This window comes from Antechinus flavipes, chromosome X (genome assembly GCF_016432865.1).
Source record: "Antechinus flavipes isolate AdamAnt ecotype Samford, QLD, Australia chromosome X, AdamAnt_v2, whole genome shotgun sequence".
NCBI classification, from domain to species: domain Eukaryota; kingdom Metazoa; phylum Chordata; class Mammalia; order Dasyuromorphia; family Dasyuridae; genus Antechinus; species Antechinus flavipes.
In genome coordinates this window covers 45471100-45498116 of record NC_067404.1, presented here as the reverse complement: position 1 = coordinate 45498116, position 27017 = coordinate 45471100, and the positions used below count along the sequence as shown (strand labels likewise).

The following is a 27017-nucleotide window of genomic DNA, read 5'->3' as shown; positions in this document are numbered from 1 at the left end:
TCTCATTTTAGGCTTGCAGCCTCTATTCCAGCATTATGGTGGTAAAATTGTTCCCCGAGTTGTAGGTAGGGTGGTAGGTTCTGGAGCCGGGAGGAACCTCGGAAACCATCAGCCCCCTCATTTTGTAGTGAAAGAGCCCAAAGCTCAAAAGTTGTGACTTGCTCACACTTACTCTGGTAGTAATTTACGTAGCAAATTTGTATTTTGAACCTGGGCCCTATGCTGATGAAATGACAGGTCTGGGGAGCAAACAAAGGGGTGATCAGATGTCTTTCTCTTGATAAATACTGCCGTAGTTAGTCGCTTAGGAGACCAAATCGGCACCAGTGGGAATAAACTTGCTTTGATTTTTGCCTTGACCACGGCAGAGAAAGAATTCCTCTTTCCTCGGAAAGCCATGGAAAACAATTCGATCACCTTAGCGTGGACTGATTCAGCAGCACTGTACCAAGTGATGGGCTTTACAGAATTGAATCGGATCTCCTCAAGAGTAGCTCCCAGTAGAGTTGGGAAGACAGAGCTGCCCTTGGAAAAGAGGAGATTCCAATCTTGGTACTTTGGGCAGTCCTTCACCCAGTCCCTGCTTAGTTGGTGAGTAAATGAATTTTTAAAAACAGATTGGATAAAAATTTCCCGACTACACTGCATATGTTTAGTTTTATAGCCACTGAATGAAAGGAAAGCTTCTGTGAGAAGTAGAGTCTTACCCGGAGTTCTTTTCTAAAATGGTATACCTTTGAGAGAAACATCTCTATTGCCTGGAAGCCCGACTTGAGTTCTTCATGAAACTTCTGTTCCAGGCCATATTGACCTCTCTTCATCTGATTTCCTATAACACCCAGCATTTAATCATTTTTTCTGGTTTGGCTCTTGACCTATAATTTCATCAGCGTGACAGATTTTTTTGGTCTGAATTCTTTCTACCACTGCAGGTGGGCAGCTCAGCCGGTATGTGTGGGTAGGATTTGAATCCACATCGTCTTGATGGGATCGACCATTTTCCCTCGCTGATACGCTGGTTCGTGTTGTTCTCTAATTTCTACGATGTTAAGAGCTGGGAAGGGCTTTAGATTCCTTTTTCTTACACATGGGCAATTTTGAGGTTCAAAGAGAAAAATCAACAAGGTCACTCAGTAAGCAGAGCCAGCACTGAAGCCTCGGGGCCCACCCTCGTTGTATTAGAACAGATTTCCTGTGTGGTAGATTAGACCGAAAGCTCTATGTGGGGAGGCTTCTACTGCCCTTTTGTAAATTGTGTACTTGGCCTAGTGCCGTGCATCAGCGTATACCGCTGGGCACATCAGCAAATTGTTTTTAAACAGAAAGGTCTGGCCTTTTTCGTGACCTCTCTACTTAGGACATTCTGGAATGCTTAGGATAGAATGCTCCCGTTTCTCGAGTGCACTTTTCTCAGAACCTTTTGAAAGGAGCTAGCTCCTTTTACAGATGAGGAAACAAAAGACTCCCCCCCCCTTAAATAGTGGAAGCTGGCTTCTGCTTTCGCTAGTTTATCAATCCACTCCTTTGACACACACCCCGACTGCTTTTAAATATATTTAATTTTCTTTGACATTAAGTATGTAGAGCATTTTTAAGGCTTGTCCTCCTGGTTACGTAAGACCGATGCGATGTCAGTAGCGGTGCTTGATCGAGAAAACACCCTCGACAGAGCTGAAGACACCTTCTCGAGCACTGTAGAAGATTGTCTGGAAACCTGAGCCCTGGGAGTTTCTGTAGGTAGAAATCAAGGGGAGTGGGAATAGCCAAGTTAGAGCTCTCTTATACTTTTTAACTCTTCTACAAAGCAGAACTAGACCTTGAGCTGCTCAGATGTGACTTAAGTTGAGGGACAGCATCTCATGTTCTCATCCCCCTCCTCTCTCTTCTCTAGGGTTTCATGTTTTACAAAGCATGTTCAGAGGCTTCCTTGTTGGAGCTTTAAGATAAGCCTGGGAAGGAGGTAGCTGAAGGATTAGCATTAGCATGTCATAAGCTTTTGTCACTTTACTTTTCCAGCCCTGTTTTTCCCTGTATCCTTCAGACCTCCTGATCTCAGGCCAAACTGAACTCCTACTCTCATGGCCCGCCTTCTCCGGCTCCTCAAACTCCCAAGCGTCCAAAAGGAATCCATCTCCAGACCTGCTCTTTGGTCCGGCTTCCCAACTTCAGTGATAGTCACTTGGGCCTGAAACCAGGGAGTCATGCTGGATCCCTCCTCCCCACTTACATAAATCAGTTGCCTTGCTCCTTTTACGGTACTTTTCATGTCCATCCCTTCTCCACTCCTACGGCCACAAACCTAGTTAGGGTCCTTATAACTGATCTTTTTGCCTTTAGTCTCACTCTGTTCCCAACCCATCCTTCACACGTAGCTCTGTCTCCCCATTTGCCTAGTCTAGGGTGAAGTACGAGTTCCTGAACCTGGTATTCCAGCTTTACTTTGTGCATCTCCTCTCCGCCGTTTCCTTTGTGTTTCTCAAAGTGCACTGAGTGAACCACTTCTCCATTTGACTCTACCACTTTCTGCCTCTGTACATTCTTACAGACCTAGAATACACTCCTACCTCATCACCCTTACATCATTACATTCCTCCACGGTCCCTCTCCCTGAATAGATTATTTTTCTTCCCAAACTTCCCTTCTTCTAGACTATCCTATTTCTAGTGAAAGTACCAGTTTCCGGGTTTCTCAGGTTCACGGCCTTGCAATGAACCTCAGCTTCTCCGCCCCTCATCCCACTCAACATCCGTACATTTTTCACATCTCTCAGGGCTGGCCCTCATCACCTCTCAGCTAGATGACCACAACAGCCTCCACATTGGTCTCCCTATCTCAAGTCTCCCACTCCAGTCTATCCTATCTGCAGCTGATGTCAAGCCCAGATCTTACCACGTGACTCTTTTTACTCAACCAGCCCCCTGGGGCTTCCTGTTGCCTCTGGGAGAACACAGAAGCTTCTCCATTTAGCTTTTAAGGGCCTACCCAATCTGCCTCCAACCTAGCTTTCCAGCCAAACCATTATCTTCTCTGTTCCTCACGCATATTGGGTCATCCCCTGTGCCTGGGATCACTTTCTCCTCCATTCCACTTCACTGAATTTCTTTCTGATTTTGCTGTGAGGTTGGAAGCTCCTTGGGAATAAGAATTGTCCTCTTTGCCCAGATAGACAATAAGTGCTCGGGGGCACGATCCTTTGCTGTCGTTGGGTAGGCTGATTTTGTGTTCCCTGTCTAATCTGAGTAGGGGTGTTATAATGAGAAGTGGGGGACTTGGGACAAAGTCGGGCTCTGCTGGTGGCTGCCGTGGGGTTCTTGGCTAAGTCCCTTTGCCTCTCTGGCTCTGAGTGGCCTCTCTTAAAATGAGGGCCACTAGCCTATTTGAAGGTCTCTTTAATCCTTTAAGCTTACGTGAAGATACGAGGTTATAAGAACATCTGTTTTTCGAAATTTGTTTCTACTAAAAATTAAGTTGACTTTTGAAACAAAACCGTGATGAAAAATGAAATAGTGGGGATATGGAATAGGGGTATCCTCCCTATCTGGACAGTGGTAACCTCCCTCCTCTGATATGTATGTATTCTCTCTCTGTCCCCCCCCACCCTTTGCCTCTCTTCAAAGAGCTACTGAAGCCAAGGTCCTTCCCCTCACTTAAAGATGGCTGCCATCAGTCATCATGGTGTGGTAGGAATGGAGATGGCCACAGCTCCCAGAGGGAGACCTCCTTCAGACCAGAACAAAGACCCATCCTGTAACTTGTGTACAGTCAGCCAGCTAGTAAATAGCGAAGGTGAAATTTGAACCCAGGTTTTTCCTAACCACAGGTTATACTGTGTAATATACCACAATGCCCAAGAGGCAAGTGCCACAGGAGAGAGTGAAACAGAACAGCAGAGATGATGTGAAATTCCATAGAAGCCTAGTGTATGTGTGTGCATTTGTGTATATACTTCACACACACATACACGTCTGAAGGAGAGTGAATGAAAACACGAGAAAGAGAAGAGACGGACTCTTTGTCTCCCATCAAAGGCTTCCGGGCTCTAGGTTATCTCCTTTCTTTGAATCAGCCATAACATGGACTGCATTTTGTAAAAACTGATTTCTGGGCAGTGGGTCTGCTTTATTGGTCTGAGGTGTCTTGAATACTTCAATTGCATGAGGTGGTGGGTAGTCACCATCCATAGAGTGTGGTTAGAGCAATATTGGCTTAGAACAAGACTTATTCAACAATTCATCTGATTGACAATTTTAGCGTCTCTCCGGGCAGTTTGTACAGTTGATAAGAGAGCCTCGGACACAAAACCCCAACCCTGGCTACGCAGCTAACCTTCTGTAAAAGCAAGTAAGATCATTCAAAGGAGCCATGGGATCTGGTGTCCTGGGGTGGCTCCAGAGGTAAATCCCGTGATCCCTTTTGGAATGGGAAAAGGGAGGCCCTCTCTGTATTAGTGAAAAGTCTTAAAAGAGAGCGAGACCATGGCGGGTTAGTTATTCAGTGGGACGTACAGTGATAAACATGGAAGCCTTCTGCTAATTTGGGGCCCGCTTGCTATTTCTTACTTTTGGGGGCTGGGAGCAGAAACTGGGGAAGAGAAATGATCACAAATTTTCAATTCACAGGGACCAATGTGGGAACTTAAGCTAATTAAGTCGGTATTTGAAGAGCATGTCACATACTTGGTGTGCTCTCCTTGGAGGTCTGTGAGGGCGATTTGGGTCCTTCGTAGATGGTGATAAACTGTACAAAGAGAGAAAAAAATTCAGCTTTTTTGCTAGTACAGGATGTTAAAACCTTGGGACCTCTACCATGGGCTTTCTGTAGAAACTAGAGAAGGGCTTCAGAAGGCGTTGTCGAGGAATGTGTTTTGCTTGACTTGTCAAATTTGGCACAAGGGTTGGTTGTGGGATTTTTTTTTCCAGTGCGGAGAGGAAGAGAAAATAAAACTTTGTCAACTGCAAACAAATTAAACTTTTTAAACACCAAAAAACCAAAAGGCCGGCAGGGGACATTCTCGCGGCAAAAATAATCTTGGAATGGACAGAGAGAAGCAGGCCTGAACTCCAGTTTCAACAATGACCATCATCGGGTCTTTTGCCCTAAGTTTGTTTCTTCAGCTACAGGATGAGAATCTCGGCCAATGCTACCGGGAGGACCGTGGCTGGAGAATTGGGAGCTCTTATTAAAGGCCTGTCTCTCTGTAGGGGGACCTCATTTGGCCTTCATGGACTTTCGGGCTACAAGAGAGCCACCAAGGGGCCAGAAGAAGGCCCTTCTCAAGGACCTCCAAGTCTTTTTGGATATGGTCACTTCAGGCCAACTCTGCTAGTTGGGGCTCAGCTCACTCCCCACCCTAACGTGTTACTGTGAAAGACTTACCTGGAGGCTGCTCGTTTCATCTAATGTCTTGGCCTCTTCTAGATACACTGTGAGCAAAACAAAGTCGTGAAAGTCGTAAGATCCCTGCCTGACAAGTGGTCGTTTGTAAAAGGGGCCAAATTTCTCACACTTGGTCTCGACAGCTCATACGGCAACCCATAACCGAAGCTAGCTTTCCACGGAGAATCTTTCCATAGTAAAGCTGAAGCCTAAAGGGACGCGGTCATCGGCCGTGTTGGGGGCTGGCCGTGGCTCCCCCAGGAGGGAGAAGGAAACACGGAGCACGGTATAGCCTTCGAATCCAGGAAATGAGATTTACGGCTGCCACTGCCAGGAATTGTGCAGGACCTTGGGCAAGATATTGCCCTTCTCTGGCCCATCTGTAAGATGGAGGGGCTGGGCTCGGCCTTCACTTTAACTCTGTGATGCAGGGAACATGTCCGTGCTACTTCATGTTCTCTTCTGCAGGCTTTTATTTCTTGTGAGGGGTTGTCAGTGCGCCATGGAGCTAGACAGCCTCCCTTGGCCACTGTGGCTCAACTTGTGCAACTACTCTAAATGGGTTGTGGGACTGGGAGGTGTCAGGCTAAACTCAGATCCTGTGGGTTGAGCCTTAAGTCCCCTTCAAGAGTTTCCATTGCACTCCTAAGGCTGTACTAGTCCATTCATTTTCTCTTCCCTCCCCCACCTGCCTTTTCCTTCCCCTTTCCCTTCTCATATAGAACAGGCTCCTCAGAACTAGGAAAATGTAACAACATTTTAAATTTATACATTTTTTTACTGGAACTGTGAGTTTTCATAAATGTTTTCAGCTGTAACAAATCATGAAGATGGTATACAGTGCATGGAGGACTTAATCCATGCATCTTTTGAAATATTTTATGTCTATTATTAATGTTATTTAAGAACTTTACATTTAAAAGATAGCAAAGCAGTGACCAGTAAATATGCTTCAATACATGCTCTAATGCAAATTTTTTAAAAAAAGGCAATCATACCGTCAGTTTTTTTCCTGCCCGACTCTGCGCCATCTCTGTTGGGGAAAAAATATGTAATGTTTTATTTTCTGTTTCATCAATGAAGGAAGGAATTACGTATTAGTTAAAAGAACAACTTGTTAAGCAAATATTGATTGATGAACATATAGTCAGATCGCGACAAAAATGGCCCCCTCTGGGTCCCAGCCAAGCAGGATGTCGTAGAACCAAGGTACAGTGATTACCCTGTCTCTTTTCTCAGCTCCCTCCATTGCTGCCAATTCCAGAGTATTGATCGATTAAGGACGTTAATAACATAACCATTGGGCAGCTTGGCGCTTAGCAGGGCAAACAGCAGAGGGTGGTCACCTGGGGTGCAGCCACCGAGTGGAAGAGAAGTAGTAAACTTCAGTTCTTAGATTGCATCCTTGTCAAGGAGTTGGCGGGGGAGGAGCTGGGGAATAGAGTGTGCTTCTCCTTCCCAGGAGGTGCTGTGGATGCTTTTAAGTATTGCTGCTAAGGACAGCCCTGGCAGGGAGAAAAGATCTGGAATCTGGGGCATGAAGGGAAAAGAAACCACTCTGGTGGGAAGGGTTTGGATAGCCGAGGTGTACTACAGTGGTCCTGATTGCCTGGTGCTTGAGAGCACAGGGAACGATATTTTGCCTGCTTTCTAGTGTTGAGGGCTTAAAAGTTGGATAGGAGCATTTAGAGCCTGAAGGAGCCTTCAATATCATCTCATCCACTCCCTCCATTTTACAGAGAAAGAAAACAGCCCAGAGAGTGAAACAAAAGTGGTCCAGTGCCACCCTGTAAATAGCCGAGGCACAAATTGATTGACTTACTCCCTTCCCCTGTCTGGAAGAAGCTATTATCAGATAATTCCCAGACTATCTAGGGAGGAACTCATTAACAACCCCCACTGTCCATCCTCCAGCCTCTGGGTATCTTCAGACAACCTTTTGAGATATTGATTAGCATATCTTTAGACAGGTCTGGGAACTGGTCTGCCAGGTGTATTCAACCTGGCTCCATTCCCCCACCTTTGTGCTCCCTGGTGCTCCCCGGTGCTCCCTGGTACTTCCTCTCCTTGATCCCTCCCTTCCCTCTGAGTTCCTGCCTTTACTTCTCTGGTCTCACTGAGAGAAACCCCTAAGGGTAAATTTCCTCTATAAGAGATGTGCTTATGATGAAGATCTTTGCAAAAATCTCTTCAGGACCAAGTCCGCTATGAGATACTCTTTCTCTCCCTTATAGTACCTTCCCTTTAATGGCGCCTTTCCTTGCTCTAGCTAACTCTGGTCAGTCTAATCTGCCAGTTGATGGCTTTCTCCCACCTCGTGGAGTATTTCCTTTCTCCTGGTTAATTGTGAATTCCCCTGGGGGAACTTGTCTTTTTCCTTTTCTAACTATATGCTCTCCCAATGCTACTTACCATTGCTGGTGTCTATTGTATCCCTTCAGTTTGTCTGTAAATCCCTCCCCTAAATAAATCTACGTTTTGTCAAAGAGAATGGCCTATGCGAATTTGTCACATGTTTTATTTTGAACTAGGTATTTGCTATCCTGTCACATCACAAATCAAAACCGGTTCCTTTCTCTCCAGAACCCATACTTTTCCCACAAACCCATTCTGCTTCTTTTTCTACTTACATATTGGTAGAGGTGAAAATGATGGTATTGATGAGATGTGAGAGAAAGCCTAAGGCTACCTGGCCTTGGGAGTACCACAAAGGATGCTGGCCTACCTGTTGGTCAGTAAGCTGTCGAACTCAATAATGGGAGCTAGCCAACCCTTACCATTCCTCTATTGTACCTCTAAACCAGAATATTAGCATATTAACCGGATCTTTGTTTCTCTTTCCTACAAAATTATTTCCTTGATTCTGATTCTGATTCTTTGCTAAACTCCCCTCAAACTTTAGCCCGGACAGCGGATTACGTAATTTCTTCTTGCTTCTAGCTCTTTGCTAAAGAACTCCTTTGGAGCTTTGGCTGGCTTCCGTATTAGAAAGCCCAGGTCCCCAATATCCTTTAGAAGAATAGAGGCAATAATATCTAAAAATGTCTAACAGATGAGGAAGAACAGGTAGGAAGAAAGGGTAATAAAAGATCCTGAAAAGATTTCTCACAAAGAGAAAAGGAGGGTTTAAAGAAATGAGCAAGCAGGACAAATAAAACCTGAAACATAATGAATATGTTTTCTGTATGGAAAGAATTCAAAGAAAATATTGCAGAAGGAAAAAAAAATGAACTAGCATCAATAGTGGTCCCAGAAATAGTAGTCTAGAACTTTCCCAAGAGTTGTTCAATTTAATAATTAATACTTGGAGGGAAATGAGGAATTGGTAAGAGCTGTCATTGGACATTCCCCCCCCCCCGCCCCAATCAAAAAGAACAAGATTGAATGATAATGAAAATGAACATGGAGAGGCCTATGGAAAACTGGGACAAAAATTAGGAATTAATGAGAAATCAAATTGTTCTACTGAAAGACTAAAAGACTCACAAACATAATAGAAAGTCATCTGGAGGGAGGCCAAGGTGACGGGCTACAGAGAGGCATTTGGTGAACTATCACACATCCTTATGAAGAGGAGACCCTGAAACTCTGAAAATCTTAAAGGAGAAAATCTCCTTCAATTCTGCCTCAGTGAGGGACCCTGCCTGGAAAGGACAAACAGTTTCATCCTTGTTATCTGGGTGGGGTCGGCTCAGTCCTGAAACTCACTGAATTCAATTCAAATTCCAGCTCAAGCTGAAACCCATTTAGGAGCCAACTTGGGACTCCACCCAGGGGCCCCCTTCAGCTTGTAGCCAAAGCCCCCTATTATAAAAGAGCCAAACTAAAACCCTCTCTTTGCAGAGGTTCCAAACATGCCAGCTCCATGCTTGGCATCCCAAGGGTCTCTGCCCACTAGAATACTCTTCCCAGTGTCATCCTCTCTTTACCCTCATCTATTTCCCTAACCAGACTTTGTCTCTCTGTCAGGATTTCTAACCTTACTTCCAATCCCCATAATAAACCCTTTTATCAATCTAGGTTTTCGGGTCTGTAAATTCCTTTACAGAGAACCTCTGTGCCACCAGAAGGCAGTCCCCCAAACTCCCTACCCTTGTGCCAAATCCCAAGGGGTTGCAGGGGAGCCAAACCTTTCCATTTGGTTCTCTGAACCCCGAACCTGCCACTAGAACTTATCATTTAACTCCCTGACCACCAGAAACCCTAATCTCATTTTGGTTCCCTAAATCTAAACCTCATCACTTAGAAATGTGAAAAAAGGAAGTCTGGACACCATATTGCAGGAAATCGTTTCCCACCTGGCTCTACTACGCAGGGATTTCTCTGACTTCCACTGTGACTCCTTCACCAAGCCTTCAACAAGGGTTGGCTTATTTCCTATGCTGTCTTCCTCTATTAAATTGTAAGCTCCTTGAAAGGATTTTATTATTTAAAAAATTTTTTTAATATAAAAAATTAAAAAAATATATTTAAAAAAATAAAAAATATTTTAAAAATATTGTTAGTATAGTGCCTGACACTCAGTAAATGTTTCACTTGACAACTGGGCAGACTGAAATAATACAAGAAAAATTTCCAGAATTATGGGAAGATCAAGGGGCAGGCTCTAAATGGGCAATGCATCAGACACCAAGGGGAAAGAATGCTTGATTCGACTCAGGCAAACACACTAAGCTCCCCTGAAAAAGAGATTTTACAAGTAGATAAGATGAAAAACTTCAGTTAGCCAACACCACCCATTATTCATTTCCAAGACAAAAAATTACTGGCAAAAGCAACAGCAATGAGACCCTTTGATGTGCAAATCAACCAAGAACTTCTCCTGGTAAAATAGGCCATGCTTAGCTAGGACCTTTGATGTGCAAATTAATAATAAACTTCAAGGCTGCCTAACAATGGTGTTTAGAGTGAACTATAACCCAAGGTTGGCAAAAACAAAGGGGGAGAAGTTGACATGATCTGTAGTTTTCCCAAGGTGGGAGAGCCACTAGAATGATGATAGTGAAACTGAATGTTCCTCCATTTGAATCATCATGGAGGCAGTAGCCAGGGTGTCTTGATTGACAACTAAAGGCCACAAAGAAGCTGGGGTTGTGCGGGGAAGAAAAAGTAAATGAAATATATGTGTGTATGGATATATGAGTATACATACTCACATGTGCATATCTAGAAGTATACATGTGCATAAATACACATGGTATACCTATATAAGAATACACATATATAACAGAATTCCTAACAACAGCAAAGTAAAAGGCAAGGAGGAAGGAGAAAATGGAATTCTTTTGTTGCAGATGTGGCAAAAAATGGATAATTGAGGGAGAGGGAAGAGCAGGTCATCCCAAAGTGGCATTTCCATTTAGGAAAGGGGGACGGTTGAAAACACTGAAAAACTTGGAGAGGGAACAGTAGGAATTTAGGATCCATCTTTGGTGATGAGTATGTTTTCTTGTGGACTATTTCTAGTGTATAAGACAGCTTTTGGACTAATTCTAGTGAATCAAGATGGAGCACGTTCCTTACCGATAAAAACATAATTTAGTTGAGGATGACGGAACTATATTTAGCAATTATAACTTTGACTATAAGTGGTTTGAGTTACAGAACTGATTTTAAAAAGAAATGCAAGACATTGCATTTGGGAAATACACCCGACACCCAGAGACAGATTTAAAATGAAAACTTGGAATAAGATTTACTATGCTTTAGGTAAATCCAGTCTGACACACATTAATAGTATGACCCTGAAGGAGGAGGAGTCCCTAAGCTCTCAGTGTCCCCCAAAAGACCCTCTAAGACAGGGCGAGAGAACATCTGGCCCTTGGGCCGTATAAGGCCTGCAAAATTTTTTGCTGAGGCAACTACAGGAGATGATGATTTGGAAGCTTGGTACAACTTCCCACTTCTTGAGTTCTATACGTTGATAATTTTGTATAGCCTGCAAATGATGTTATAAATATCCAAATGGCCCTGGCAGAAAAATAGGTTCCCTACTCCTGCTCTAAGATTATAAATGACAGAGCGGTTGCTACTCTACATTGGAGAAGGGAGTTTCCCTAGTTCTTCTAGGGAACTTCTGTTAGAGAAATCACAAGCCCAAGCCCTAAAAGTGCTTCTGGTCATCCCAGAAAATCAGAACTTGTAGTCATGATAAGCAGGCGAGGCTGAATCCAAATTACAAAGCATTATGAGATACAAACATGGGGACTGCTTCGTGTTTAAATGTACCATCCATAAGGAAAGAATACCAATATTCACCTCACAACCATAGTAATTACATTGTAAAGAAGGTAGCTGATAAATGGGAAAGAAATTACAGACACGGATAGAATCCTAGCAAAATTTGTTTGAATTGAATTGTAAGTGAATTCATTTATTCAGACCTTAATGGAGTGTTTTCAAGAACATTCTATATTTGAGTATTAAAAACTCGGAAATTCAAGACAACAAATTTTGCCACCTTTGCAGAAACACAATAAAAATGGTAAACTGCTAAAATCTAGCCAAAATATAGAATCCTTGGTGGAAGAGCAATAAGGTTAAGTGGTTAAACTACATAACTTTTCAGTTGTAGCTAAACCCTTCTCAGGTCTTCTTGTGTCACTGCCCAGCTCAAAGGCCTTCAATGATTCTCTCTAGCCTCTAGAATAGAATGCAAAACTCGACATTTAAAGCCATCCACAATCTAGCTTCAATATTTCCAAGTTGTAGTTCATATTTCTTTCACATGGAAAGGTATAAAGTGATGCCAGCTGAAGAAAGAATCAAACAACGTACACGCCAGAAGAAGTTTCTTGGGGAAACAGCACTAGTTTTAAGGTCCCCTGACCTTAGAGTGTTCTAACCATCTGTCAATGATTCTAAAGTCTTCTGGCTTTAGAATCAGTCATTCCGAGGTCCTCCCCACTGTCTCCTCTCCCTCCCTTAGAGTGCTATTGTTCTAACAATTTGTCCTTCAATGATTGCAAAACTCTTCTGGCCTAGGAATATAATAATATTTCTTCCATTAGACTTTAGGGAAAATACATTACTAATCCTGAGACTCTAACCTTAGAGTGCTATTGTTCTGACCATCTTGTCTATCAATGATTCTAAAATCTTCTGGCCTTAGGATAGTCCTAGATCTGCTGGTCAGTGATAACCAAATTCCAGAGACCACTCCTCAGTTCTACCTCTAGGCCATAAAAGTAGCATATTGGTGACAGGAAGAACTGGATAAAGGTGTCTCCTTGCTTCTGATTTTTTGCTAAATTCTTTTGGAACTAAGCCCGCTTTAATTGGCATTACAATTCCAATAAACTTTGCCCTTTGACTTGGATATGGGTTCAACCCTGCAAATTCTTTTGAGACACCTCACCATACTGACCTGAGAACCCCAGCCTTTTGGGTCCCTTTTCAACCTCAACACACCGACTACAACTATGTATTTAGAGACAACAATAACAACAACAGACTCACATGAAAGAGAAATGATGCTCAAAAGGGATTACAGAAACAAGATGATTTGGTCATTACGGGGCTAAAGACAATGTGTGTCTTTCAATGTGAGCTTAGTTAAAGGCTAAAGAACAGAAGGTGAGGGACATTACTATGATCATTTCCAATCTCTTCTCGGAGTTCTCTTGTGCTTTGCTCTATTGATGTTTTTTTCTTATGCTGCTGTTTACACATTAGAACATTTGTGCTTGTCATAGGAGGTCAAAATAAACTTAATTAAAAAAACAATAACCCCCAAACAAAACAAAAACTCCAAAACAAAGAAATCCGAACCATACCCTTCGGCAAACATCTCTTGGGTGTAAGAGTACGAGCTCATAGTTCTGTGTATTAGATAATGTGGAGGCTCTGGAACAGTGGTTTTCACCTCTTCTTGCTGAAAAAAAAGTATAAGAAAAGCATCAAAGCACAGTTTTAAGCCAGCCAAATAAAAATCTATCCCAGAAATGTCCTTAACTGTTCACATGGCTCTAGCACTACTGAGTACATTTAATGCTATTGGGGCTGTGAGAGGGTAGTGGGGCCAATGTGGAAAAGGTAAAAACACGAGACCCCAAAATAAACCCTGTATGAGGAGGGCAAGAAAATGAGTTAAAAGAATGAATGGGTTGGGCTTAGCTAGATTGACCTCCACCCTTCTGCCTCTACCTTGCAGTTATGGCATTTCTATGTCTCAGCATTCTACAACTCCACTATGGAGAGCAAATGTGTTGAAGGCCCTTTTCAAGATGATTTTTTTTATACTTGGCTCAGGGGAACCCCATTTTCTAATTTTCCAATCCTGCTTACGATCATCACAATACTATAGCATTAGAGCTTGAAGGGACCCAAGAGGTCACTGAATCCAACCTTCTCATTTTACAGAGGAGGAAACTGAAAGAGAGAGAAATCAATTCTGAGACAGGATTTAGATCCAGGTTTTCCTAACTCCAAGTCTAGGGTTTTATCTACTATATCTTTGCTGCCTCCTCTCAAGATTTCTATTTCCATTTTTCCCCCAGCTAAGGTCAGTGTTGTTTCATCTACAACTTACTTCACTACTTTAAGGATATAGGATTTTGTTGGGGATAAGGGGATCCTAAAAACTTCATCCCCCTGTGGTCAACCTGACTCTGGTCCTCTAGGAATTATCTAGCCTAAGTCTCAGATAACAGACACTCCTTATCCATTACTGAGCTTGCACCTTCACGTCCCAATGAAGCATCGGAGGACAATTTAGTGAAGGAATTTTTTACAGTATGATGATATAATAGCCACTGTTGGTGACGACGTGAAATCACTGAATTTCAGACATGGAGAAAACCTTGCAGCTCATAAATCAGAAGGAGGATGCCCAGGAGCATATTAACATTAGCATTTTCTGCTAATTCCAAGGTGCCCCCTTAGGACTGAAAGGGTTTTATTCTCCAAAATCAAAGAATTGCCCACTCTTATAAAAGTAACCAATGATCTCATTTGTCACTTACGGAGGGTAGTGGTTTTGCTTCTAATTTAGAAGACTCCATCCTTGCCGAGGCTGCTACCCGAGTAAGCACTTGTCTTTCTTTACCAGATATCAACATTTCTGGGATTTCTAGCAGTTCTAGCTCCTCTGGCACCTGTTGGGCTTTGGATTCCTTGGTTTTAGTTGGGGACCTTTGAATATTTTCTGGTGGGGTAGTTGTAGAAGTAGATTGACAACACTTGCTTATAGACAAAAGTTTCTTCAGGCTACTGGCGCTCAGTGAAGACTTGGGCAGACCGCCTTTACTTTGTGGGACTTTCTCCTGTTCCTGCTCCTTTATACGGGTTTCCATCAGTTCAAGGGCACACTCTTCTTTTAAAACAACTTCTCGGATACCAAATTCTTCCTCGTCAGAGAGGAAGGTATCCTCCCTCCTTTCTGCCTCTTCTTCATCAATATCATGAGCAACTAGCCGAATAATAAGGTCCTTTTTGCTCCGGACATCTTTTAAGAGTTCCACCCTGGTGATATCAGGTTTTCTTATATTCTGAAATGAGTTCCTGCAAACAGCCTGCAATGAAAGAGATTGTGAAAATTTCAAGTAACTATCTTGTTGTTTTTCCTCAGGTTTTTATTGTAATATAGTGTTTTGCACATAATTTCTAGTTTTAATTTAGTAAAATGATCTATTACCAAACCACATTTACTAGTACACTGCAGTATTTCTAAGAAACATGAAATGTATAAGGAATGTTTGGTATTCCTACATTTTTTCCCATATTCACAGATCATGTTAATTTATGACAATATATTCAATACACAGAAGAGAAAAGATTAACACGAATTCTGTTTTTTCTCCTAATTTTTACTACTTGAGTTTTATCTTTTCCAAAGCCAAGATATGCACTGTGCATGAAATAAGTTTTAAGAGCTTAAAGGCACCTTAGAGATCACCTACTTTAAACTTTGGGTCTCTAATTTCATTAGCTTGAGGGGAGCTCCTGGTGTGGATATTCCTCTCAGCAATGCAGACCTGGCAACATTTACTGTCAGAGGATTCTGAAGAACCTATGATAAAAAATGCTATCCACCTCTAGAAAATGAACTGATGGAGTCTGAATGCAGATTTAAACATACTGTTTTTCATTATTGTTCTTGTTTTTTTTTTTTTTTTGGGGGGGGGGAACAGTCTGGGAGGCTGTCTTTGTTTTTTTTTCACAACATGATCAATAGCACAATATGACTGCACATACAACCTGCATTCAATGACGGGGCAGGAAGGAGGATGGGAAAGAATTTGGAATTCAAAATTGCAAAAACTGAAGGCTATATGTTGTTTTTACATGTAATTGGGGGAAAATATTAAAACTGAAAAATAAAAACAAAACAAAAAAAGATCGACTGTCAGTGAATTGCTAGAGGTACTTAAAGGTAAAGATCACTTTAGCTAGTACCTTCAGGGTAGGCTAGGAACTGAGGTGTTCTTTATTGTCTCCCTACTACTATCCTCCTCCCTCTCGTTTTCCTAGGGAGAAAGCTGAGGGCAGAAAGTTGAAGGAATTTATAACTGCATAGGTAGTAAGTGGTAGAGCTAGATTCTCATTGAGGTTCTCTAACCCCAAATCCAGGGCTCCATTCAGCTATCCCCATTGTTTCTCTTAGAGTATGAATATTCTGCTCCTTGAAGATTTTCCATCATCTGCCCTGGCAGTTTTATGATTTCACAAACCAACACATAGATGGTTCAAAATGCAGATTTTCCCCAAAGAGGGACAAATCTTGTGGACTCTTGGATTCTTAAAAAAAAAGTACCTATAGCATTTGAAAATATGAAAGTCTTTTAATAAGGTCCCTCGTCTCCCTGCCATAATTTATCACTCTAATCCATTTTCCAAAAGGAACCTCGAAGAATACAGTTTAACATTCCTTTCCCCCTTTATTCAAATGTCACATTTCATTTTATAGCGTCAAATGAAGCATGAGGGAAAGAAGTTTTATGATATAGTATAAGGAGAACCAATTAGACTGATGACCAGAGGACCAGAGTCAGCGGCTCTGATACTTTATAAACTGTCTCACAACCTGAGCCTGAGCTTTCTGGAGCCTATTCCCTTGTTTCTATCTGTTCCCTGGGATTGAGGAAAGCACTTCACAAATCCTAGAGCACTAGAGAAATGAGAGTTATGTTGTTTAACCTTCCTGGCCCTCAGCTTCCTCCTGTATAAAGTGAGGGTATAGATCGGAAGCCTCTGAGATCTCTATTAGCTCTAGAGCTAGGATCTTGGGTTTAGCTTTGGGAAGGTCACTTTTGTTCCCTAGCCTCAGTTTCCCCCTCTATAAAATGAGGGGGTTGGCTTTTGAGGACGCTTCTGGCTCTAGATCTAGGCTCCTAATACCTGCCTTCATTCTACTTTTGTGATTTTTGCTGATGCTGAACCTCAGGGTTAATTAAAAATGTCATTCTGAATTTCAGCATCACTTTGTAGCACCAAGTGCTAGCTTTAAGCTAAATGGCACCCTCCTTATCTTTTGTGATAATCATCATCACTGGCATTTCTATTGCACATTAAGGTTTTAAATTGCTTTAATACATTATTGCATTTGATCATCACAATCACACTGAAGTACTGTTGGTATTCTTTCCCATTTTATAGGTGAAGAAACTGACATTCAGAGAGGCTAATTGCTTTGCCTACGATCACAGAGTGTTTGAAGTAGGACTCGAACTCAGGTTTTTCTGACTTCAAGCTATTTCTCCAAGTCTAGCCTTTATTTTATGCTATATTTATTTTATAAGCCAAAGTGCCATTTTCAGCTTCTGCAGAAATGAAGACCCAGTCAGATCTCAGTTATCTGTGACACTCAAGGGGAACAGTTGTGTAGAAAATCCATAATGGCAGAGAATAACCAAATTATTTCCATTTGACTTGGAATGCGTTTCTATATTTGCATTTGGACATTCATGTCTCACTCATTCTGGGAACTTGTTCCACTCCCAAATCTTCCAGAGTTCAAACCCTCTAGCTTACTCAACTCCCTTCTCCACGTGAGAGATGTCCATCTAGACTTATCTGGTAACACAATCATTGATGTTCATAAAAAGGATTCTGAGGCAGAGGAATGACTCGTGTGAGCAGGTTAGGCACTACATGGGGGTGGGAGATGCAACGAAGTACTCATTTTAATTGAACTTTTTGAGAAATGCTAGAAAATTCCATTCTCCATGATGTATAGACAAGGATTTTTCAAAATGTGCGTGACAGGTTAAGTCACATGGTAGACTTTGAAGTCTTTGGTACGATACCCAGGAGGACACAATTTTTAAAATCTTGCCTGGCGAGAACTAAGGTGCACTAATATCTATCCCAGCTCTGGCGTGAGGCACTGCAAGATATCGATCATTTAAAAAGCTATCAGAGGAAGAGCAATTTTTAAGTCTAATTTTAGTGTTATACCTTGCATTCTTTGAAAATTGGAAGGCCACACTGTGTATGGTTTGATGCTAAAGTAATAAGATTTAGCCTCACTCAAGATTTCTGGAAGCCAAGTTTGTTACTTAAGAGTCACACTTAGTTGTAGTAATTCTGAGTTAAGCAGAGTATTTGGTTACCTGTAAGACCTCATTCTCTGACTGTGCCAAATAAAGTTGACTATAATTTACAGACAAAAACACCACCAGTAGCAATAGCTGCTCATTATTGATTTTTTGGGCCATTGTTTTGTTTTGCTTACCTCAAAGGGCCTTGCATCCAACCGTCCTGTTCTATCCAAAGAGATCCTTCTTTCCTTTTTCCTTGTTTCTATATCAATTAATTCTGATGAGTAGCTCTTGCCACTTATTGAAGCTCTTCTTAGCTCTGCTAGACTGTGTCCAGTTCTTGACAAACACTGCTTCTTCAGTTTCTCCAGTGGTTGAGTTTTGAGTGAAATTACTGCCAAGTGTTCAGAAACAATAGCTGGATCTATTCTGATTGGCTTATTTCCAAGGTGAGGAATAATTTTAACATCCAGGTCATCCCCTATATTATCATCTTCACTTAATAGCATAGAATCCATTTTGCTGACATGCTCACTGGCTTTTTCTACAATTCGTTCAACATCCAGATCACTGAAGACATCAATGGATGAACTGCGAGTGCTAACAGATTCTGGGGGACAATGAGAAATCTCACTGACTATTAAGCTAGCTACTTTTTTGGGGAAAAATCTGTTCACGCTTTTTATATCATGAAAAAATTCCTCTTGGGTTCCCGACTGTCGCAAAACATTACTATAAACAGAATCAACGACTTGAGAAATCATTTCAATATTTTCTGAGTTCATAAAGTGCACTTCAGGGTCAGCAGCCACAAGACTAATGTTACTTTTGGAAATTTCAGCTGTCACTGATTTTGTCAGTTGAGTTGCAATTTTATTCAGTTCAGGTTTGGATAAGTTTTTTGCCTCTTCAGTTGCCTCACAGGGCAACTTAACTATTTTTGCTAGGAATAATGCCAATGTTTCCTCCAAAAAGGAGGCATCCAGCACTGGGACTCTGGGGACTGAGGGTTTTTCCCGTGACTTAATGCCATCAAGAATTTTAAGGACTTTTTCCATAATTTTGACAGCTTCGAGTGCCAGCTGAGGACCTGTTGTCTCTTCCTCATCAGATAATTTTTCCTCATGAGAGATTTTTTCTTCACTAGTGCGTTTTTCCTCAGGAGCAGTAGTTTCTTCATGAGACAATTTTTTTTCGTGAGGGACTTTTTCCTCCTGAGGGATTCTTTCCTCTCGAGAAAATTTTTCTTCCTGAGGGATTCTTTCCTCACGAGAGAATTTTTCCTCATGAGGGATTCTTTCCTCACAAGGGAATCTTTCATCACGAGGGATTCTTTCTTCACGAGAGAATCTTTCCTTACGAGAAAATCTTTCTTCACGAGGGAATCTTTCTTCACGAGGGAATCTTTCCTCTCGACTGAATCTTTTCTCACTAGGGAATCTTTCCTCTCGACTGAATCTTTTCTCACTAGGGAATCTTTCCTCACGGGAGAATCTTTCCTCACGGGCGAATCTTTCCTCACGAGGGAATCTTTCCTCAGGGGCGAATCTTTCCTCAAAGGCGAATCTTTCCTCACGGGCGAATCTTTCCTCACGAGGGAATCTTTCCTCACGAGCGAATCTTTCCTCACGAGGGAATCTTTCCTCATGTGAGTAGAGTCTTTCCTCACGAGAGAATTTTTCCCCACGAGGCATTCTTTCCTCACGAGGGAATTTTTCCTCACAGGGGATTCTTTCTTCCCAAGAGAATTTTTCTTCTTGGGGAATGCTTTCTTCCCTAGAGTGTTTTTCCTCACGAGGGATTTGTTTCATATGAGGCCGAAATGCAGGTTTGGAAATTTCTTTGACCATTAAAAAGGCTATTATATCAGCTAGAACATTGCTCTTCCCTACTAAATCTTGATACATAGATGTGTGAGAGCCAGAATGTTTTAAAACGCTATCATAAACATTATCAACCACTTTTTCAATAGCCTGATTTTCTTCTTTAGGCAGTGTGGGAGGTTCATTAGTCTGTTGTACAATTTTAATTGGACTTTTGGATATAAACTCTTTCAATGATGTTATTATTTTGTTAGTGATTTTTTCCAATTCAGCCTCCAAAGACTTAGTTCTTTCCCTCTCTATCATAGGGAACACAGACAAAAGTCGGGATAAAAACTGTGCTGCAATCTCTTCTAGGATGTTCAAAGGTAATTTGTGATCATAGATTCGTTTAGGTGGAAGACTTTCAGGGCTCTGGGAGATATCTTTAAGAATATTTTCAACAACAGTGTCAACTTCGTCACATTGGTAGGGTGTTAACTCTCCAGAAAAGTAGGTCTGCAGCTGATTGCCAGCGACCTCTCGTACAACTAGATCAGCTATACTTTCGGAAAGCATTCTGCATCCACTTGTTGCACAGTTCTGAATGACCTCTTGAGAGCCAAACTGTGGCAGAAGATTACTGTAAATAGATTGTACCACTACCTGAATGACTTCATCATCATTGGGGTGTAAGCATTCAACATACTGTATTATCATGTCTTCGTCTTTTGATATCTCTGTCATAATCCTGCTGACCAATTTCATTTGAATGAAGTTCAGTTCAGTAAAAAGACTGTCACTTTCTTCATCTGAGTCTATAATTTTTTCAGTTCCTGCTGGGAAAATTTTGGCTAGAAGAGATGAAATCATCTCTTCTAAAAATTCGTGAGGCAATATGATGGTATATGGTGAGGAAGTTTGACATTCTTTGGTGTGTTTTTTGGCGACTTTTTGTACTTTTTTAACAACATCCTTAGGTTTCAGAGGTATGCACACTTCAGGGGGCATTTCATCTTGTAGTAGTAGGTTGAGCTGATGCTGAAACATTTCTTCTATCACAGCACCAGCTAATCTTTTGGCTAACTTATCACTATCATTGATGTCTTTACAAATTGAGTCTTGAGATCTGTATTCACGCAAAACATTACACAAAGAGGCGTGCACAACCTTATTGACCAATGTTTTATCCACTAATGGCATATAATCAATGTAATGTTCTTTATCTGTACATGATCCCTTATCAACCAAGGTTTTGGGGGACACAGATGGCATTTTAGTCGGTGAGGGCGTTCTTTGGAGAGTTGGTACTTTCCGTATACTATGATCTAGCACTTTCTCCTTAGTCGGTACTTTAGGTTCCTGGGGCGAAGGTTGTTTTTCCTCAGTGGGCCTAAACACCTTAATGCGGGCTTCAGAAAACTCTTTTAACAAGGAATCAATCAGTTTCATTGCTGTATCATAGAGATCATTCTGACTTATATCATCCTGAACTTTTTTACAGTCTTTACAACTTTCTGGTGAAGAAGAGAAGATCAGTGTGTTTACAATCTCCGTAACAACATCTTCTAAAAATTTAGCTGAAAAAATACCCGATCTCATTTTAGATAAATAGGATGTTTTTTTGGCATTATCAGGCTGTTGTTTCTTCACCTCTTTGCCTTTGTCAGGAACATCCTTGGGAACTGGGTGCACTGGAGCTATTGGTGAAGGTTGGCCAAGATTCTCAGCAGGTGCTGTTTGGGTAGGAATGACACTTGTATGCCTGGTATCATCTAGAGATGTCTGAGTAGACATTTCTAAAACATTACTGTAAATATTCTCGATCACATTTTCAACATTTTCAAAATATGCATCTTCAGTATCTGTTTGAACACCACTCTCTTTCTTGCTTTTAAAGGCTGATTTGAAATTTGGATCATGTAAAGTCTTTGTACTTTTCATCTTAGTGACTGCAGGAGTGAAACTAAATGCCCCTTCATCATCGTCTGTCCCAACTGAAATGTCTTTTTTCTTTTCTTCGAACTTGATACTACTTGATAATTTCAAAACCGGTTCTTCTGTTTTCTTACTTTTTAGTGGAGAAAGTTTTTCATCATAAGTTTCAGTATCCAAATGGTATTCTTTCTTCTTCATACTGCTCTTCTTGGGTATTCTCTTTAAATCCACTTCTGGGATCCCCTTTCTGCTTTTCATAACTGTAAAGACTTGTACTGACTCTTCCTTGTACTCATCCACCTCATCTTTGGTTGAAACCTCATCACTCTTTATATCTGATGTTTGCAAGCCTTGGTCCTGGTGAGTTTTCATACTACTTCTAGTACTGGTGGCTACAGAAATGAATTTTGTTGAATCCTTGTCTTCATCTATTTTAGTAGGGCTCTCGCCTGTCTTTTTCCCACTTTCCCTTTTCTCAATTAGATCCCACTCTTCAGATTTTAGGGCACACATTTTAGTTTTCATAGTGCTGGCTAGTGAAATGAACATTGAATCCTGGTCATAATTACTAAGTGTAGCTTCAGCCTTCTCTTCACTCTTCTTTTCACTTTTTGTGCCCAGATCTTTCTCAGTTTTTATATTTTTAGCTCGGGTTACTGCAAGGGAATCTTTCAGTAAAGAATCTTTGGCAGGAGCCTTCTTTATGTTTTTATCAAATGAGCTCTTTGCCGGTTGATATTGGACTCTTTGGGTGATTTTATCTGGTTCTAGAAATGAAAAGAAAGGGGAAAACCAGTCTCCAGAAAAAAGGGGCTTAACCTTGAAACTTGAGATTGCTTTCTTTGCTAAGGTGGATATCATTTCAATATAAAAATTGCTCTCTTCCTCATCATGAGCATCCTCAGATTTATATTTTTTAATAACCTCATCATACACAGACTCAGACACTTTATCAATAGTTTCTTTATCTACTGGTGGAAAAGAAAACAATTCTTCAGCATTGGGGAGAACCTTGATGTCACTTTTCCGAAATTCACCTATTAGGGAATTTACTAATTTGATAGCCATGCTCACAAGGTTGGTTTCTGTAGTACTTTCTTCCTCATCCTCCTCAGGAGTTTGTGGGGCAGGGCACAATTTTCGAACAAGATCAAAAATAACATCTTCTAAAAATGTTGCTGAGTAAAGGGAAGGCTGGGGGGTGCCCGGTCGTTCTTTTTCTTGCTCGAGAATATCAACGATAGACTCTTTTTCAGAAGCTTCAGCAGAATCAGTGTCATCCTCATGTAAGAATGGCTGGAGGTGATGATCTACAATTTCCTTCATAATGAAGCCAGCTATTTTGGTGAGAAATGTGCCTCCCTTCTCACTCTCCTCCTTCTGGACTTCAGCTTGGAATTCAGCTTTCTTCAAAATATTTTTGCAAATTGAATCAACTATGCTTTCAATAGTTTCCAGATTCATATGTGAGGCATTCTCCTCTGCAGCAGTCAGTCTAATTTCGTGTTCAGAAATTTCAGATATAATTGCATCGGTTAGTCTCGCAGCTGCACTTATAAAATCATCATCAGGTAGTACTTCTTGTTCTTTTACTTTACTCTTAGCTTCAGATGAAGGAAAAATATGACCTAAAAGTTTGGAAACCATATCTTCCAAAAGAGAGCGAGGTAATACAGTAACAAAGGATGGCAAATTGTGGCTTTCTTTCCCAATAACATTTAGTACATTTCGAATAATGTTCTCAGCTCTAAGTGAAGAATAAGTAGACAAAGATAATGTTCCAGAAATTAATCCCTGTACTTGATAATCATAAATTTCTCCCAAAAGTAAATTATATATTTTCCTTCCAAAATTACTAGTGTCATATTCTATGTCTTTATAAATGAGAGCTGGAGATTTATAACCATCTGTTATTTTTTCATAAATTAAGTTGACTATCTTACTAACCATTTCTTTGTACCCTTCAGAAAAACACAGATTTTCATCAAAATTTTCTGCGACCAAAATTTGAGATGCTGCAAACTCCAGCACAATTGAACGGACTAATTTTGTAACAATGTCAGTCATTTTGGCTTTAGATTTCGGATCATCGGATGAGATGAAATTGTGTGAGAATGCATAGAGGATTTTGCATAAAAGTTCAGAGATTACTTCCTCCAAAAATATAGCAGAGTTAACAATGAGAGACATTTCTTTTGGGTCAATTTCTACATCTTTATAAGTCTGTTTCCTAGTTAAGTCAGATGTAGATTGAGAAATGATTTGCTCTTGAGATAAAAATGACTCAAGATGATGGTTAAAAATTTCTTTGATTATGAAACTTGCTATTTTGGAAACAGGTATATTAGTTATATCTTTTTTATCTTTTGTAAGAGACTGATATAAATTTGAATGTGAGATATCAGCATAAATGGAATCAACCATATTCTCAATATCTGTTTCTGAGATCATACTTTGTTTTTCATTTCCGTGTTTTGTAATCCAGATAGCATGTTTGGAAATGATGGCCATGATTTCATTGATCAATTTCACAACAGTTTTACTTAAATCAGGCTTTGATGTAACTGACTCTTCTGCTTTGGAGTCTGAGGACCTCTGCGATAAAAGCTGGGTGACTATTTTTTCCAAATGGGTATGTGATAACATAGTTGTATATATTGTTGAAGTCTGTCTCTGTGGTTTGGGTTGGTTAATTTCAAACTTAACTTTCTTAAGCAAAACATCAGCACTGAGATTTGATAGAGATTTGAATGGTAGCCTTGCAACCAAGCTTGGTTGGAACTGAAAATCTAAGATTTCTGTCAGGATAATTTTGGTGATCCTTTCTGCCAAAGTCTTTGTGTCATTAAAAAAATCTTTAACAAGTTCCAGGTCTAAATCATATTCTTGCAAAACTTTATTGTAAGATTTGTCAATTATTTTAATGATGACATCCCTATCTATTTGTGGCAAATTTAATTCCTCTTCAGCATTTTCTAGAATGTTTACTTCTGCTTTTTCAAACTCCTCTGCTACTGCATTTATGAGTTGAACAACTGTCTCCTCCAGTTCACTTTCAGGTTCTCTTACTATTTTGGCATATGCAAGGCCTACTACCCTGTAAAAGATTTTGGATAAAACTCCAGAGATGACTTCTTCCAAAAATGTTGAGGAATACACACCAGCATAAAACTGTAACTGCCGCCCTTGCCCACTAACTGGGTATGTCTGGGGTGGAGGAATTGCCTTTCCAGACACAAATGGCTGAAGGTGTTGCTGACAAATATTTTTAATGATAAAACCAGCTATTCGATCAATGAAAGTATTGTCACTGCTTGTTATCTCTTGTTCAATTGCTTCTTGAGAGCCAGAGTTTTGCAAGATGTTTTTGAAAACAGAGTCAACAAGATTTTGGACATCATCTTCCGAATAAACATATCGTGGTTCTTCTGCATCTTTGGAAAATCGGATTTCATGTTTTGAAATTTTCCTTCGGATATCACCAATTAGCTTTGAAGCAACTTCATTGAAATTAACTCCAGATGTATCTAGATCTTCTTCACATGGAAGTATCCCAGGTGCTGAAGGAAAGATTCGAGACAGTAGCACTCTTATCATGTCTTCTAAGAAAGTGTAAGGCAGTAAAGTATTATATGGAGACAGGCTTTGACTTTGTTTGCCAGTTTTGCTGATCCCACTTAGGACTTCTTGCACAATATTCTCTGCTGTCAAAGAAGAATAAGAAGAAGCAGAGAGCTCTCCAGAAAAAAGGGGATGAAGGAGATAATCAGAAATTGCTGCTACAATTAAATTGGTAAGATTTTCAACAAAAATGTCAGTTCTTATTGGTTCTTCTTGCTCACTTGTAGGATCTAGTCCATGCTGTTGCAGGACATTACAGTAGACAGAATCCACCAATTCATCCACAATATCGCTATTCAGAGGTGGAAAAGGTTGTGTCTCATCATGGCGTACCAATCGAACTTTGGCTCGATCAAAATGAGCATTTATGGAATCTACAATTTTGTGTGTCACATTGTTTAGTTCTGCCCCCGTTTTCACTTTTGGGCTGAAGATTTTTGATAAGAGTCTAGCAACAATTTCCTCCACAAATTCAGCTGGGTAAACCCCCATGGTTAGGGAGGATGCTGGAGAGGGTCTTTGCAGGCCTGTCACTTCATTGAGAACATTCTTAACCATGGTGGACACTTCATCAGTGGCAACTGTTGATTGAGATACACTATCCCCAACCAAAAAGGGCTGAAGGTGACTTTCAGTTATCTCTTGAATGATAAAACTGGCTATTCTGTCCACAATGACAGGACTTCGGCTTGTTATACTTTTCTGTACTGATGAGGGAGATCCTGAGATTTGCAAAATATTATTGTAAACTGAGTCAACCATTGTTTGGAAATTTCTTTCTGAATATAAGGATTGATGATCATATTTGGTAAGCCAAATTTTGTGTTTAGAAATGGCTGACATAACCTTGTTTGTTATGCAAGCAGACATTTCGTTAAAATCTGACCTCATTAAATATTTCTTTTCCATAGACCAAACATCACTAGATGATGGGGGGATGATCTGTGATAACAGCCTTCTGATGACATCCTCTAAAAATGAGTGAGGCAACATGGTTGTGTAGCCTACTGAAGGCTGAACTTGGGAACTGAACTCCTTCAAGTTATCTTGAAGCTTTTGGAGGACATTTTCAACTTTGAGTGGATAGTATGACTCCGGAGTGAGTCTTTCCATAAAGTACGATGGGAGTTGGTAGTCTAAAATCTCAGCCAGCACAGCATTGGTTGTCCGCTCAGCTAGTACGTTGAGGTCATCAGCTGAATCATCACTAACATAAGACATTTTTGATTCATATTCCTGCAAAACTTCATTATAAACTGAGTCAACAATTTTGGACACAGCTTCTTTCTGCACAGGTGGAAAACACAACTTTTCTTCAGCATTCCGGAGCACAGAGACTTGAGCCTTATTAAATGCATTCACCACAGAATTGACAATCAATGTATTCATCTCACTGAGTTGTTCCTCTGTGACATGTTCATCTCGGTCATATAGTGCAGTATACATAGAAAAAAACAGGTCAGAAATAATGTCTTCCAAAAATGTGGCTGAGTAAACACCGGTATTGAGTTGGTCCAAGCGCAGAATTTTGGGAACTGTTTTAATTTTTGATTCTTTCCTCCTCAATTTTTTCAGAGAGGTATCAGAAGAGGAGGTATCTAAAAACTGCTTAAAGGGCGGTCTGATTTTGGAGCCTATTATTCGGAGATGACTGAGGCTTTCTGATGTGGGTTTGTCCCTGGATCGCATGAGGCTTTTTGCTGATCGTGCTCCTTGGGCACTGGTCAGTCTCTCCCTTGCACTGTATTTTAAAAGCTTATTGGCATATTGTGGTTTGGGGGGAGCTTCCTGGACGGTGTTT

At 40.7% G+C, this 27017-nt stretch overlaps 1 protein-coding gene across 1 annotated transcript; it reads right to left on the bottom strand.

Annotated features, from left to right (window-relative positions):
* Nucleotides 1–1640: 1640 nt before the first annotated feature.
* Nucleotides 1641–25774, bottom strand: LOC127543138 (fibrous sheath-interacting protein 2-like). Its single transcript, XM_051969161.1, has 7 exons — nt 25438–25774; nt 18050–23199; nt 14340–14888; nt 13152–13249; nt 6375–6409; nt 5377–5423; nt 1641–4737 (listed from the first exon to the last, which is right to left on the bottom strand). Exons 1-7 carry the CDS (start codon nt 25772–25774, stop codon nt 4669–4671), a joined length of 6285 nt encoding a protein of 2094 aa, XP_051825121.1. The 3' UTR covers nt 1641–4668.
* Nucleotides 25775–27017: the final 1243 nt, after the last annotated feature.